Genomic DNA, 17,455 nt, shown 5'->3' with positions numbered 1-17,455 from the left:
CAGATCTACATCTTCAAAATGTCTGGAATATCTGTGGCTTTTACCCTGGATAATACTCAGTGGCACTAAAAGACAGCTGGATCACTTCAGTTTGAGTAAAGGGTAATGATTATGGCTGCTGAGGCTCAGCAGGGTCCCTAAGCCTGTGATCCTCAGCCTAAACACCTGACTGCCCACTGGCCCTTTACAGGGAGCTGCTTTTTCTCTGCAGTTGCCTTGATCACTTCTGCTGGCCACCTCCTCCTCATTTCTGCCTGCTTGCTGCCCAGGTGCCTGCCTTAAAAAGAACAGTGATACCCAGCTGATGGTCAGAAGAGTAAAAGTAGGATTTACATCTTCTTTTCCTACAGGGTATTTAGTTTAGTAAGCCTCAGAGGCAATGGGAAAGAACTTTAAGAAAAGCAAATACATAAACTAGCACTAATGGATGATATCCCACAATTATTCAGTGGAAGCAAAATTTGACTTTTAAAGTGCAAGTCTGCTCTGAAACATGACTGTAAATCACCTGGTAAACAGCAGATCTGTTCTGAGTGTATTTTGAGTCATGTCAATGTTTTCTTTAGGGTTAGAAGGCTGTGCAGACAGGTTGTATAAAACATTTGATTTAATCCCTTAGATGATGGTAAAATAAAAGTTTAATCTTAAAATTATATGCCCTTCAGTGCATCAGCCTCTCCAAGATATGACATATAGACCAAATATGTTATTTCAAAAATCAGTATTTTGTCCTTGATTTGAGTGGCAAACCGCTTAGCAATTTCTATCTGTACACTACAAAAAAATGGCTTTTAAACTGATTGCAAACTCCCCCACCTTGTTATTTACATGCTCACCTTTAAACCTGTCAGGAAAACAGTTCCAAAGTTTCTACAATAAAACCTCATGCAGTTAATTTCTTTTCCCAATACCCTCCTCAATCAGCTCTTGAAGAAGGAAATAATTCATTCTGGAGGAGCGACAAAGAAAAAACATTGCTAACAAGAGCATTTCTCCTTATAAAAGGATAATTTGCAGAGCAGTAACCCAGTGCTTGCTGCATAAATTACAAAATATTTAGTATCTAGTTCTGACAAGCCTGTTACATGCTAACTCCTATTCCTCTGCTCTTTCAGATTCCAGACAAAGAAATTGGGAGGAATAAATGTGGGAACCTTGAAGTTATCACTAATGGCCCCCAAGAGTAAATGAGAGTGCTCAAAAGCAATGTTTTATTTCTTTGCAACACTTCAACACTAATAACTTCTGGAACACATTTCCTTCCAAAATGATTTCTTTTTTTTAAGATTATATAGGGGTGTCTTGTCACCATCACTGAACTATAGCAGCCCTGCCATGAAACAAGGCTGTAACATAATAGCAAACAAAAGCCCATGAGGTATCAGAGAACAGTCAGAATACAGTGTCCAGCTGAAAATATGGGGAGAATGCCTTTTATCTACCTTTATCAGGCACATCCAAATTAAAACACGGGCAAGGCTAAAGTCTTACAGAGGATGCCAGGACAGTTCTAATGATAAGCTTTGGTTTACGGCTTATCTGTAAGGCAGTGTCTCTTTCAGCACACGGATATTTGAATTTATGGTGAAGTAGCACTTCCGAGGAAGGAATGGCCAGTACTGCTCCCTGGAGCACATAGGACAGACAGTCTTAGAATCATAGAATGGTTTGAGTTGGAAAGGACCTTAAGATCATCTAGTTCCAACCCCCCTGCCATGGGCAGGGACACCTCACACTAAACCATGTCACCCAAGTCTTAAGAACTTTCTCATAAAGCCACAAACCAAGCTTGCACCTGCTTACTTGATGAACTAGGAATACTGCAGCCTGAGATGGCCAATGCAGACTCTAATTCTTTGGGCAGACAAAAGAAATCCTACTTAAAGCATTATATGCAAAAGACCAAAAGAAGAAGGGCAGCCTGTACAACAAAATTAACTCCTTCTTAGAAAAAAGAGAGAAACTGGTCACTACAAAGTATTTTTCTTATAGTAAACAGCACCACAGTGCCAGTGCACAGAGCAAAGGGAACAGAAAAGAGATGTGATGCAGGTAGAATACAAAAGGAAGGAATAAAAAGAAAGAACAAATCTGCAATACGAAAGAAAGGCTGCATTTAAAGAACAGGTTCTACCCTAACAGCACTATCCTATTTATATTTTTATGGAAATAATTTCAGGAGAAAAAACCCCAAACTCCTTCTAACTGGACTGTAACATTTCTTTATTTTCACAGCAATTCGTGGAACATGCTGGTTTTGCTCTAACTAGCTTTAAGATTTTTGAACTTGGCTATATAAGTAACTTTAAGTGTGTGCATAGGAACATGGAACTCAGTATCATGCCTTTTTAGTAAGCATTATCCTCTACCAGACAGGATCAGCAAAGCCCAGCTGCCTGTACAGGCTACACTGCTGTCATGAATACAAGAACCACAAGCACAGATGTACACAAGGAACAGTCTGTTTTCTATTTTAGTGAGAAGGCTGGACAGCTGTTGCTGTGAAGTTATGACTAACTACTACAAAAGTGTTACAGAAAAGTACAAAATGGATACATGCACATGCTTAAAATAGAAAACCTTTTTAGTCTGCATCTTTGGTACATTTAAATTCAATGTTTTGCTACTTGTTTTGCCTTTGTACAATATTAGTTTTACACTGAAGCAATATATACTTTCCACTTTTTTAGCTTTCTAATAACTGAAGACTATCCAATTTTTCAGCAGAACTGCCTTCTATTAAAAAGTGTCACACTTGAAATAGTCATTTCTTCTGTATGAATAGAATAACATTTAGGGTCTTATTAACATTCATACTCTGAGAACAAAACCACCTCAAATTCAAAATTGTTTTGAGGTTTGCAAAAAGTCTAGGCTACATTTGCAATCAACACCACCTTCTGATATATTGAATCTTCTCAAGTCACAAAGGGCGAAACACTTCCACAGGCTGTATTCTTCCCTCAGGAGTGGCAATGTGAGCTCAATGGAAAACTTAAGCCACATGAATGCTACAAAAATCCCAATATTATAATGCTAAACAGTTTTCTTGGCAATATAAATTATAAAATAATATTTCAAATATTATTATTCATGTATAAAAGCATTTTTGGTCATTTTTGATACTGAAACAAGTCTGCTTTGAAGTATTTTTTACTGCACTGAAAGTGCAGAAAAAAATCACTGACATAGTGATTGTTGGTGCATCTATCACCTGAGCAACACTTCACTTTAGCCGCTGAAAAAATTCCACTAAAGAAACACTACTATCCATACCAGTAAATGTAAATAGTAATCACAGCCTTTCTTTTTGGTGTTTTCTATCTTGAATAAACTGTCTAAAACTCAGTTAAGACAGTCAGCTAATACTGAGATTAAGTTTGCAACCCTTCCCCCCCCCCCCCCCCCCCCCCGCATGTATAATTTATTTACCACAATTTTCCCTTTTTTTTATATGTGGGCTAATTCAAGTCAAACTAATTGTCTTCTATCAACAGCTATAATATAAATGTTTTAACTGACTAATTTTAAATCACGTAAGTCAATATAGTCTCTTCAAACAAACAAAAAACAACGAACAAAATCCCAAACAAAAATCTCACTATTCAGTATACTTAGACCCTCTTTATTCCTAGAATTCACCCACTGGATAAAGTAAGACTGCTCCCATAACCAGCAAGTAATTTATTTAAATTGGTGGTTTTCTTTCCTCCAGCTTCTCCCACTTTATGGCATACCTGGTGTCCTCAGCCCCGATTAGGCTTTTGCTTTCAATTAAAAACTGTAATTTTCCCTCCAGGAAATAGGAAAACGAAGTACTTTACGTGTCACCATTCCAGTCAAAACACCTGCATTTGCATTATGCTCCAATATACAGAATTAGTCTCCAGCTCAGCCTCAGGAAACTTCCAGCCTGGACAATTATAGATGCCTTAGGAAAATTACAGATGCCTCAGAGGTAAGAAATAGTCAGAAGTAGTAGCATTTTAGCAGGGAGGCCTTTTCACAAGGTGAGCAGGCTGGAGAGTTGCCACTGGGAGAATGGACTCATTCTTCAGTTGACCCACCTGGAGCTTTCCCAGTATCCACGAGAGCTTTCCTTGGCCTGGAATTCACATACTCGGTCTTTGACAGGGAGCATGTTGCATTTGCTGATCTGCTTTCTTATCTGCAGATGGTTGCAGTGTCAAGAGACTGGGACAGAGGCTGGGCAGTCCAGCAATGCTCCTTTCAGTGCTCACCCACGGAACTCACAATATTTCATTTGAACACACAGACATCCTGCAAAGGTCCTTGCTGCAGGCCACCTCAAGGACTATGTTCCATTTTTATCAGTATTTTGTGCAAAAAGTGCCTTGGCTTGGGAGTATATGGACTTAGAAAAATTTAGAAAATTTAATTGTGTTAAGCCACTTCTGAATATAGGATTTGTACGTTCAAATCATTTAGGCTTTCCAACAACTTCAGATACTACCATCTGTCTGTGTTCGTGAAGCGGGATCCCACAGCAGTGCCCCCAGCTATGTCCCACCTGCATATGAAGGCAAGGGCTGGGCATGCCTAGCCACCCTTCCTTCACTTCCCAACATCCCTTGGTTCCCTCAGGAAAACAATGCAAGTGTAAAGCCCCGAAGGGAGCAATGGTTTATTTTGCCAGGTCTCCCCCTTCAACACCGAGATGACAAGGGCAGTAGAGAATATCCTCTGCTCAGTTTAATGGAACTAAATTGCCCTAAATCTTAATCTGTTGAATATGGGCAACAGTACTTTTTTCATGCTCTTTGTCTCCAAGTCATACCAGTATATCTAACACTAGCAGGAGACGGTACAATTAATTACAGCTGCCAACACAGAGACGTGTAGCAAAGTACTTAGCTCCTTATAGGACCAAGTTCATCAAAGTAAAGAACCGGATTTTGTCAAATCTTCTCCTATTCAGAATTTTTTTTCATTTCAACTGCAGTAAAGATATCGTTATCTCTGGTTTCACTTTAATTAAGTGCTTCTCAGTCCATGATCAGTTCTATTTTAGGCTGTTTTAAAGTTTATTTAAATTTAGATGTATACTAAGCAGGGTAACATAATAGCACATGTTAAAGCCTGCTTCATCCTAATATCAAAGTGTTCCTTTGATTTCCTGAAGGTTTAAAAAAAATGAACCTAGGAAGTTCCATGTAAATTTTTCACAACACTTTTTTTATCTGCACCCTAAAAATACATGTGAAAAATTGCCAAAGAACAAGATTCTATATGCAGTGTGCTGAACACCATTGGGTTTTTTGGTTTGTTTTTTTTTTCTGGGGGATAACAAGGGATAATCGCTATAGAATCATGAAACAGTTTGTGCTGGAAGAAACTTTAAAGATCACCTAGATCCAAATCCCTGCCACGGGCAGGGACACCTTCCACTGGACCAAGTTGCTCAAAGCCTCGTCCAACCTGGCCTTGAAGCAGCCACAGCTTCTCTGGGAAACCTGTGCTAGGGCCTCAGCACCCTCACACAGTGAAGAATTTTTTTCTTAATCTTTAACCTCAAGCTACCCTCTTTAGGTTTAAAGCCATTAATGGATACCTATTATCATAGAACCTGAGGGGAAAAGCTCTGGTAGAGGCATAAAAAGGTCATCTCATCCATTCACTGCCCATTGATGGAATTACAGCATCATTCATGTGGGGTGTTTGGTTGTTCTGGGTGCCAGGGGCTCTGGTGATGAAGTCTCTACAGCATTCCTAAGGAGGCTGTACAACTGATTCACTGTACTTAGTGTTAGGAAACTTTTCCTCATGTATAACCTGAATCTACTTTGTCGCAATTTAAGCCCTTTAACAGATGTCCTAGCTACCATGCACTTAGACAGCAGTGTTCAGTTTTTCCTGATTCAGTGCTCTCCCTCACTAATTCCCTTCTCTCAGCTGTGCAAGTTCCTTGATTTCTTTCAATTTTTATGTAAGTTCTGCTTTCTAGATGTCTGATCATACCAATCATTTCCTTCTAGACCCTATTTCTACAAATGAAGCAGCCTAAATCTGAAAACTGCATTCCAGACAATGCTTCCCAGTACAGTATATAGAAATATTATGCTGAAATCTTCCTCATACATCTCAATGTGATTTAAAAAATAGATCAAGATATCTGATATCAATTGCTTATTTCTTATACACAGGGCTGGTTATCCTGCCATACAAGATAGACTAAATTTGACAAGATCTACTTTCGATAATTTCATGTTATGATTACTCGACTCCTCATTTCCACTTTGATGTTTACAAGTAGTTGATCTGATTACCCACTCTAGTGATTTTCCGTGAATTAAGGCTGTTTGGGCCATAATTTTCTTTTTTAATTCCTTCCTGTAATCATACCTTTTTAAAAGACTTTCAAAATACTTGCCATCATAAATGCTTGAAAGTTCAGCCCCTTCCATGAGTTGCCAAAGGGTTCCTTATTGATACAGTAATTCTTTGAATATTCTAGAATGCAGTTGAGTTGGCTTACATGATTTTAAAAGATCTGACAGACTAGGGATTCCAACCCATTCTTTATCACAGGTGTTAATTGTACCACACATCAGTCCAGCATTGACCTTTTCAGGAGACTGATGCATTAAAACATTTCAGACTTCTTGGAGTCATTTGTTGAGAGTTCTTCCTCTTTTCTATAGAGCAGACTGATATTTTTCTTACATCCTTCTCATCACCATTGATATCCCTTGCTAATAGCACCATGTTTTGAGAGGGTGGGCTTTTTATTCAGTTCTTGTATTTCCATAATACTCCTTTTGTCTTCACTGGTTTCATTTTCTATATGCTCCCTTCTTGTGACTGAAATTAATAGATCTAAAAATGTAGACATGTTCATCTTCCATTACAATTCCTGTCCTCCTTCTACATTTGGATCACTTGAGCCAGCATTATTTGTGTATTTTGTCTGAGAAACTGCTAGCCTGCCATTTTAACTCATTTTTCCTTTGGTTTTGGTTCCTCTGAGATTGCCCACTGCAGATCTCTAAGTTCTGCTCTTGAAATCCCCTGGTTTTCTGTTCTTCCTCCTCCTCTACAGAATTAATTAACTCGACCACTCTGTGGTCATAAAAGTTGCCTTCTACTCTTCCAATGAAACTAGGCTAGAGCCAAATCCAGACAGATTTCCTCTTAAGTGGTTTTTAAGTTTCAAAAACTTGCTAGAGAACTTGTGCTCATCTCTCAGCACACACAACTGTACACAGATAAATCCCCTATTACAATCAGGTCATGCCCTGGAGAATCTTGCTAGCTCCTCACAAAAAAAAAACCCTAATCCAAATCTTCCTGAGAGGGTGCATCTGACAAAATTATTTCCTCTACAGACTTTAAAGTGTGTTTAACTACTTACTGATCTCATTTAAGAGGCAGAGAATCCGTGGCAGAGAAGTTATGGTCAGCGTTGCAAACAGTGGTGTGCTGGTTTGGTTGCGCTGCTGTCTGGGTGCTCATCTTTAGATTGCTAGGGTGGGATTTATTTCACTTAAATTTCAAGACCAATAGTATAAATATCTACCTTTGCACTTGGCACCTCAGTGTTTTTTTTCCCATCAGGGAAGAGGGACAGACACACTAGGACATACTAATTCTTCTGACCCATTTTAGATATTTTCTGTAAAATTGGAGGACTTGAAGACCATTTGAAGACTTTGGCACTAATAGATGTAAGAAAATTTACATAGGAGAACTGACCTGGCCTCTCCCCTGACCTGACAGGTTAAAACCATGTGGTTTAACCTTGTGTTTTAACCAGTGTCCAAGGGAGAACATGCTAGACTACCACACCTGTACATTTTTAGATCTTGCTAGTTAAAGGATTTCCAGGTTGTTTTAATTTTATACTTCCTTTCTGTTACATGGTTTGCTTTGTTTGAACATTTCTACTTTGTTGTGTGTATGGCAGAGACTAGTGGCCATCCTGTCATAACCCACCATTCTCCTTCTCACATTTTCCCCTACATTTTTCCTTTATATGGATCTGTCATATATTACAGTAAGCTTTCAGTAAAAATGTAGTGAAACATTCAAGTCTTTCAAAAGGTGGGGAATGTTCTAGTTTATTAACAGCTGCAGTCCTAGGCTGGTAGTGACTACAAGTTAAGTGAGTTGAAAACTACTTGGTAGTCTCTGTAAAGCAAGTAAATTGCCTCAGTTTACCTGTAACTTCCCTAAAACATCAACCTAAGCACCCCTTACTGTCAAACACAGAACAGAGCAGGGGAGCGGGAGAAAGGATGAAAATAAAAAGTGAAGAGCCTTTTGCTCTAGAGATGCCTTTTCTGAAGCACTCTTCCCAGCCCACACACCTTCCAGGATCTCAGGGCTATCAATGCAGGAATATTCCAATGCATTTTTTAAGATAACTGGTAACTAATGAAGGATTCTTTTATATTACATTAGACAAAACTTTCTTCATGAAGTATCAAAACGAGAGAGAAAACATTCTTCCCCCCTTTTTTTTTCCACTGCCAGCTCCCTGCATGTCAGGTAAACCTCCTTGTTCTTCGCTGCCTCCAGTTTCACTGTTTCTGGCTGCTGTTTCCTCTTGTTTTCATGTGACAAGCCTTGTTCTTCCTCTTTCTTTCATGGCTCCACTTTCAAAACATCTATTGAGCAAGATAGTTTTTATTTTTAATTCAAATCCTCTTTTCAGCGCTCCTAATGCAAACTCTACATTATTTGGAAAAATAACAAATCCTGTTTGCTCTGTTCATGCAATGAAGGCCAGCAGTATTGTTTCAATACCTTCCGAAAAAAAAACAACCTCCAAAGCAATCAGTGTAACATTTTTTTTTGTTTGTTTCTTGTGTATCTGTGAGATATTTCAAAGCAAAATCTTCCCTTCTAATTTTCATCTCTTTATTCAGTGTAACTCAGCCAGGCACTTTTCTCACTTTTAAATTATCACCATACAGTTGTTGATACATTAACTATTGCAGTGACATTTTTAAAAAGCTGTTTCTTGTATACTATTCCTGCTCATCAGAATCCCTAGTTTTCTGCACTGAAACTATGAGATCCCTGAATATTCTGTCATTGTGGAAACTAATTATAACTTCTAAAGTATGCCAAAAGCAAAGGACAGCAGACATAACATTCAGTAACCTGTATTACACCTTTTCACGGTACAAGAGGAGTATGTTTGCTTGTCAAAGCAGAGACTGCAGGACATGATATATTCAGGGGAAGAGCATGTATGTCACACTAACTCAAGCAGTCATGACCTGCACTGATAGTTGGGATATTCCTATCTTTCTGGCCACTCTACAATAGAAGAGGCAAACCATCAGGAAGTTACTTTCAACAGAGCAGGCTGGAACTAAATGTTTTATTTCTAATCATTTGTCTGAAAGAGAATCCAAACAGTCTGGTGCAACCTTTGTGCTTCTGCTGAGCATGACAAGATGACAAAAAGTACTTTATATCCAGGAAAGGGCTCAAGAGGCTTAGTGGCTTTGGGAACGTAATCTAGTCATTGCATGGTCTGGTTCTGTACATCATACCAGGAAGAAGGCAGGCACCTCAGAAGGGTGCCCCCAAGCTGAACAAGATGCTCTTCATAGGAATGTGTCCATCACCAAGAGCAGCCTTAGTGAAAAGTATCTTGGAATCAGTAAAGGATCCATAAAACTATAAATTAGATAAACACTGCTCTCCACTAAATGTAGCTTTCATCAAGAACAGCCAAAATGGGACAGCTGTGGTCAAAGCAGGGAACTGAAACTCGAAGTCCCCTTCTTGTGGCAGAATCTTAATAATTGCTTTTATTGCACAGCTGCATGCCACTATTTTCAAGGGAAGAAGGGTTCTCTTTAAAACAAAATGTACAGAGGGTTGCATTTGGGACACAATTCAGGGTCTGATGGTGTCTTCTGAAGTTCACAATGAGGCAACTGACATTCAAGGACAAGAACGACAATACACTTTGTGGGCATAAAAACAAGCTTAGCCTCTCCAGGTCAAAGAATAGTTCTGTTCTCACTGTTGGGCTGGGTAAAGTAAAGCAAAGAGATGAGACACTTCATTAATGAACATGGGATACAACTAGAAACATAACTAAAAGCACTGACTTGTATTGCTTCCTTCTAAATGGTAAGATGCACTTGCCACATACATACAGCTTTCTTGAAGTGTTGGCTCACCAAAACAGAAAAAAGAGAAGAATAAAATCTATGATTAGAAAAACCCAGAAGCTGAATGAATCCATGAAAAAGAAAACGCTAGCTCTGATGATCTTATCTAATTGTCTCACCTGGGACTATGGAGCCCTGGTTATGGCTCAGTGGCTAAAGCAGGTCATTTTGAATCATTAGGGCTGCTTGCAGCATAAACAATATTTGAGGTATAAAAATGTTAGCTGGGAAAGCAACTCACCTTGTGCTGTAAAGGTTTAAATAGCTCAGGCATGGTACAGTTAGGTAATGGTGAATCCTCTGGTCTCGATGACACCAGGAGTAAGCTTGGCTCTTGGCCCTAGGTGGGGCTCTCATTGCAGTTGCCACCCTTTGTTCACTCTGCGTACGGTAGAGACAAGGCTACAAGCAGTAACCCAGCTCTCTGCTTTTAATAATTAGGTGGGTTCCTGGGCATTATCCCACACACATGCCTGGGTTTTCTGCACAGCTGTAACTCCACTCAGTAGTAGGTACAGCACTTACACAGGTGAAAATGACAAAGCGGGCACTTTCTCTGACATTGATCAGCAAGCACTCCCTCCTTCAGTCCACAGACTTCTGTACACGGACACTGTGGCTCATGATCTGCACCCCATGCAGATCTCCCCATTAGGAAATGACACTCCCATCAATCAACCCTCTCTAAGCTGCTTAACGAAGATGCTGTGACTCCTTCTACACCTTGTGTACAAGGGATACTATGCTGTGTAGGTGCTCGTCACTCTGCCATAAAGATCTCGCCCTTTGCTCCAGGAAATTTTACTTCTTGGTCCTCAGGTAATGCACTGGTGGACAAATCTGTTTTTCCCACCTTGCATCAACACTTTATACCTCCAGCCCAACATGCTGCAGCTTCTTGCAGAAAGGAAGGATGCAAATTTGGACAATTTCTCAAAAAAATGTACCTCTTTTTTTTAGGAGGATGATATTTCCTCCTTCACCTCACTGCTTATAAACAGTTCACACAGAAAAGGCAGCAGGCAACAGGCACAAACTGAAATACAGGAAACTCCATTAGAACAGGAGGAAAACATAAATCGTCTTTTACTGTGAAGATGATCAAACACAAGCACAGGGTGCCCTGTGAGTGCTATGGAGTCTCCGTCCATGGAGATATCCAAACCCCGACAGGACGTGGCTTTAGCTGACCCTGCCTGGAGCGTGGGGGTTGGACAAGACAATCTCAAGAGTCCTTGTTCAACTTCCTTCCTCTGAAAAGGGCACCCACATCATACATCAGGTGAGGAGCTGCTTCAGGCTATGCCTATATGATGAGATACATTTTATTCCATTTACAGTTAAAATAAACAGGTTTTAATCAGGAACATAATATGGGCTGGGGTGCGCACAGGTGTTTTTGGTTTGGTTTTTCTTTTGGTGAAGAAAAAGGGAATAGAGTCCCTTCAATTTTCTTAAGTTATTTAAAGTAAAACAACTGTACATGAGATAAGAGTATCTTAATACATTGATAAACTCATTTGGTGCAACTTAAGCCAGTAACAGTTTTTTCCAATGGTTTCAAAGAGCAGAGGAGGATCTAGATGCTGCAAATATCCCAGTATGCAAACCCTCTGTATGGCTCAAGGGTAATAGTGTTCACTTATTTCCAGTGGAACTGAGGGTGCCCAGGTGTCTGTCAGGAAAGATGAGCAGTGATCCAATGTGTAGATTTTCAAACTCCTGGGCAGCAGCTCCCTACCTGTTGGAGGCACTGCTGTCCCAAGGCACCACAGATGTTCTTAGATGTCAGAGCACCTGCTGCTGACTGGGACCTTGCAGCCTAATGCTGAACACCCAGAGCCTACCAAATGCTGTAAACCCCTGGACAGACCACACAAGCATTCACTGAAGCGCAGACTGGGAGCTTGATTTTGGGTTTCTGGTCTGCAGAATATTTTATTAGTTTATGCAAAGTGGGTGAGTTTCAACACAAAACACTGAGTCCCATCTAAAAATTATTCCCCGGACCAGTGGTCAGGGCACTATGCTGAGATATGGGGCTTCAAGTCCTTGCTGAGAAAGAAGTTGCTCTGATCTTCTGCATCCTGAGACAGTACTACATACTACTACACTACACAATTGGACACCTGTCTCCATACGATGGAGGGGCTTCAACCCCATCTTCTTCCTTGGGATCACCTCCTGGCTAGTCTAGACAGTCTCCCAATTGGGCCGGTATCTGCGGTAACCTTCTTACATTTCTAATGCTTTCACTTACTGTATAGGTAACCTTAGTGCTGTATCACACTACATAACTCCTAATTTTCATGTGCCTTCTATAGGCTGAGCACTGACAGGAATAAAGCCTTTATGGAACAAATTCTAAACTGCTGAACTGAGAAAAAAAAAATTAAATTTTATTCCCTCAGCTCTGTTTAGCTTTGTATTTTCTTGACAAATGAAAATAGGCTGGTTACATTTAGTTTTGACCTTCTGACCCAGTGCACTAGTATCATGGTCCCCGTATCTATGTGACAAAACTTTTATGTGAGTCTTTAATTAAAAAGGCAATATTATTCCCTTAGATACTGCAAAACTCCCTTCTTTCCTCTGAAAGTCAAAAATATGACAGTATTTCTTTTACTCTGATGGAGCAGCAAAATTATTTCCACTACACAAAAAAGAAAAAAAAAGTTCACAAATGAAATAAAAGGTGACTGCTTTCACAATTTACCTGCTAAATAACTTTCTATACCATCACATAGTACTGCATGTAGAAGATTAGCTGATATTAGGAACATGCCATAAAAGCACCTATTCCTGGAAAAGTGCCTTTAACTGAAGGCATCACTTTTTATTTAGGTGTAGAAATGTATATAGCCACCTAGGTACATTGGGATATAGGTAGCAGAAGTGCAGAAGAAACAACCCCTTGAGGTCACAACTGGGGTAATACATTAATTTTAGGGCACTGTACAGGGAAACGGGAGATGTGGACCATTTGGAAAGGGCTGAGAGCAGAAATACTGATTTGAGATGCATAAACAAAGCCTATTACTAGGACCCCAATATGGTGTGTGGCTGCAGAGCCTGCAGAAGAATGCTGCTGCGGGGCACAGCTGAGGGCATCTGGCCAGAGAACAGTCTTGTGCACGTCTGGAGAGCCCAGTCCATAGCCCAAGCTAAAATAAAGGGCTGAAATGCACAATTTGCCTCACAAAGCAGCAATGACACCGAAAAGAGTAAGAAAGAGTGATGCTGTTGATAAAACCAAAGAAGTGCAATGCCACTGACAGGAATAAGAAAGAATGATGCAATTGATAAAACACAGAGAAAATGACACTGTTGATAAGGCAGAGAAAACAGGTCAGCACTAGGTCAAAAGAAGGGACTAGATGTAAACCACCAGAGTCTACAGACCATAGACAGCCTGAAGGAAAAAGGCATCTTGAGGACATTTTCAGCACAAACAGCAATGGAGCTCTAAATTGTGGGCAACAGAAATTGGCAAGACAGGAACAGCTGAGTTAGTAAGACCACAGATACCCTTCTCTGCTTAACTATCTCACACAAGATAAACATCAATGATAAGAACTACTGGCACCAGTTAATCATGCAAGAAGTAACTGCATCACAACAAGGCAGGGTACAACAGTTTGGCTTTCTGAATTTAGAATAGACTGAAGGGACACATGACAATGATCTCCGAGTACCTAAGAAACCATTCTCTGGGTATGAAGTATGGTAAAACAAAAATAATGCAAGTTACTGAACTGCAGTAAAGAAGATATCAGGAAAGCCTTTATTTCTGGTGAGGATACTAACACAGAAGGCTGCATTCTTTGTGGAAGTTGTGGAATCTCCAGGAGCGCAGGTTCAAAATACCAGTTTGGACAAACATCTATCAGGGAAAAGAAGAGTCGCATATAAGTGACCTCCCCTAGAAACAGAGGTGGCCAGGTGGACTTCAGAGAAGTCTTTACTATTTCATGGCTGTAGCAATGGTTAGCATCAACACTGTGTTTTGATCATACAAGAAAAGCACACCTTAAGGGAAGTGTTACAATACAAACAAACTACAGCAGTTCACAAAAACGGGCTTAATGATGTTATGTTACTGTAAATTACCAGTTCAGCAGAACATTTAAGCATAGCTCTTGGGTCTTACAGACTTGAGGTCTAAGGACACAAAACACCCAAAGCTTGATGCCCCGAGGAAATACAAAACTAGCCCAGTGACATCTTTCACCACAAAATTAACTCCAGACTTAAGAAACTCAGTAGCAGGAAGAGGTTGACACCTGGGAAGTGTCAGGTACTGTAGAAACTGCAGAACAGCACAAACTTTGACATGTGGCACATTAAGCAAGACATCTCAAAGCTCATCTTCAGGGACAAGGGGTTAACAAGTGTTCATGGAGGTTTCCTGAAGTAATTGATAATTAAACAATCATTCCTCAATGTGCATTTCACCTGTGGAGGCAGACTGATGAGAACTGGCAATACCATTACTAAGATTTAGTGACCCCGTTTGTCACACTGGCAAATGCACATAAGGCTGCCTGTCGTTAACTAAAGCAAGCTCCACTTCTCAGGGGTTTTCAGCCATCCACAGCTGCCCAAACCAAGCCCTTCTGTTGACTCCCACGGGCTCCCCGACTTGTGCCACTTCCTGGTGCTCTTTCCATCTTACGGTACTCTCATCATCTCCTTGCAGTTTCTGTTCCTCCAAAGGCTCCTTCAATCTGAATACACACGGGTTTATTCACAAAGTAAGCAGCGCCCACTGACTTGCTGATTCTGCCTCAGAAAGCCAGAAGAGCAGAAAGCCGAGTGGTTTGACATCCAGCCCTTCTAAGTTGCACACTTTGCATCTGGACACAGCAAAACGTATTTTATGGTTCTTGTTAAACCAGATTAGAGCCTTAGAAAGGTCTCTTCTAGGCCTACAGCCTACGAAGCCACCTACCTTGAGATCTAAGACTTGCTATAATAAGACTTTAGATTCCTATTATAAGAATTTAAAGACATACAGTGTTTGTTTAAAGCTTTCGACTTTAGGTGCAACTGTTCGTGTACAAAGTCCGCCACTGCTTGCCCAGGCCAAGTTCCCCGGTGCGGGAGAGCTGAACTCCCGGGGGCAGCCCGTCCGGCGCCCGAAGGCGAGCAGCAAGCCGGGCTCCCGCACGCACCGGGGCATCCCACGGGAGAGCGCTTCCCGCACGCTTGGGGCTTCCCGCCGCCGTGTGTCTTCGACAGGAGCAAAGAAAATACGAGCAGGTACAGGACTGGACGGTGCCCGGCACCGGCGCGAAGCCCGCTGTGCGCCCGGGGAGCTGGGGAGGAGGGGACGGGGATGCGCATCCCTGGCCCTCCCGCGGCCGCCGGCAAGTCCCGCCACTCACCGATAGTGGAGACGACGGTGCCCACGAAGTAGAAGGCTCCGGTGAAATCCCACCGGGGCCGGATGTCATCGACGCGGATGCCGGCCACACTGGCTTCCTCGTACTCCCGAAGGAAGTGCCGGAGCTCGGCGCGGCTCAGGTTGTGGCGCCGGGTGAAGTTCTCCAGCCGCTCCTCCCAGCGCTCCTTGGCCTCCCGCTCCGTGGGCAGCTCGATGGCCGAAAAGACGGCGGCACCGCACAGCATGTACAGCACGATCAGCACCGCCAGCAGGAGGAACCGCGCGTTGTCCGCGTTCAGGCGACCCCCACTGGAGCAGCAGCCGCCGCGACACGCCATCCTCCGCCCGCGGGACCGGGCTGCCGCGCCGACACGCTACGTCGGGGCCCTCCTGCCGCCACCGCCGCCGGGCATCACGGCACCGCCCGCCAGGCGTGCGCGGGGCCGCGGACCTCAGGGTGCTGCGGAGCCCGGCGGCGGCGAGCTGCTCTCCCGCGAACGGGCCGGCACCTCCGCCCCGGGGGCAGAGCGCTGCCCCGCTGCGCCCGGCACGGCCCCGCGGCTTACGGGCTTCGGGCTGCGGCGCATCCTGCGGGCGAGGGAACCTCCCGGCCCGGCGGGTCCCGTCCTGCGGGGCCCCTCAATCCCGCCGCACGCCCCGCCGGGCTCCCGTCTCCGCCAGTTTCATACTCCCTTGTTCCCCCGCCCCGAGCACGTCGGAACGCGGCTCAGGGACAGGCACCGCCAGACGCCTCCTGCCTGACGAGGGGTGGGGGCGAAGGCGGGACCGGCGGCAGCTCGCCCCGCCGCCCTGGAGCACCTCAACCCCCGTCCTGGGCTGCCCGCGCCATGGCACCGAGGACCCACGGGACGCTCACCTCAGCTGAGCGCGGCCACCGCCCCTTAGGGTCTCCCCGGTGCAGCGGGCGGGGCGGCACCTGGCGGGGCGGGCAGAGGGAGCACGGCTGCCCCGCGGCCTCCAGCTCTCAGCGGGGCTCCCACCCTCCCTCAGCGCCTGCGACCTTCCTGCTGGCTGGGGCTGCAGGGGTATCTGATCGCTGTGCGCCCGGGATAACGGAGCGCTCGCAGAGACCGTGAGTGAAACCCCTACAGTTGGTGTGCCCCGGCTATCGGAGTACTACCAAAGCAAGAAAAATTACTCTCTTTTGCCAAAAGAGGGCACCGCTTTCTCTACACGTCTGGTTACTGGCGGCCCTCTCCACAGGTGGTTAGATGTCCATCCAACACCAGGCAGCCTAAGGGAAATTTTGTGTGGAAGAGAAGCAGCTTTAGGACTGCAGTGTGGTTTAAAAATGAGCTATTTTCAGGGTCAAAGAGTTCTCCATCCAAAACTTCTGGAAAAAGCATTGTTGCTATAAAAAGAAAAAGCTGAACTCGGCACTATCTGGTGACTACTACTGTGCTGAATTCTACTTTAAAATAATTGTGGACTAGAACTGACCTCTGTAAAACATACTGGTATATATACACTTTCTTTCCAGGGAAAGGAAATTTTATTTGAGAAAACATGTTAATAAGGTATTCTTACAACACCTACTTTTATATATATATATATATTTTCTATTAATTATGTTGCAGTTACAATGTAATGGCAATGAACACTGAGGTCTTAGTAATTAGATTTCTCCCTTAACGGCAGATAACAGTGCAAGAGTCACTGATGGTCTCACAGCCTGAGGTACCTCTACTGGCCTAAGCCCTGGGAGGGGACTGTGGACAGGTCTGTGCCCATATTTGAGAGAGGATCACCCACAGTGTGGCAAATATCTACTTGGGCAGCAGGCACAGAGAAAAACCAAGTCCTTTTCTCACATTGCACAGTAAATCTATAGCCAAGGATGAATGGGACTCATGCTTCCTCTCTGCTTTTTCTATTTGTTGTTACTCGTAGGTGA

General features: G+C 43.0%; 1 protein-coding gene across 1 annotated transcript in view; it reads right to left on the bottom strand.

Annotated features, from left to right (window-relative positions):
* The window catches only part of KCNK13 (potassium two pore domain channel subfamily K member 13), a 63,338-nt gene extending 46,893 nt beyond the window's left edge, over positions 1-16,445 (bottom strand). The window contains exon 1 of the mRNA XM_057413418.1: positions 15,542-16,445. Coding sequence (XP_057269401.1) covers positions 15,542-15,878 — 337 coding nt within the window. The 5' untranslated portion in view covers positions 15,879-16,445. The remainder of the gene's footprint in view (positions 1-15,541) is intronic.
* Positions 16,446-17,455: the final 1,010 nt, after the last annotated feature.

The sequence above is a fragment of the Pezoporus wallicus genome, unplaced genomic scaffold (genome assembly GCF_028554395.1).
Source record: "Pezoporus wallicus isolate ANWC-B61680 ecotype Strahan unplaced genomic scaffold, APGP_CSIRO_Pwel_v1 contig_3017, whole genome shotgun sequence".
Taxonomy (NCBI): Eukaryota; Metazoa; Chordata; class Aves; order Psittaciformes; family Psittacidae; genus Pezoporus; species Pezoporus wallicus.
This window is presented reverse-complemented; position numbering and strand designations above follow the sequence as displayed.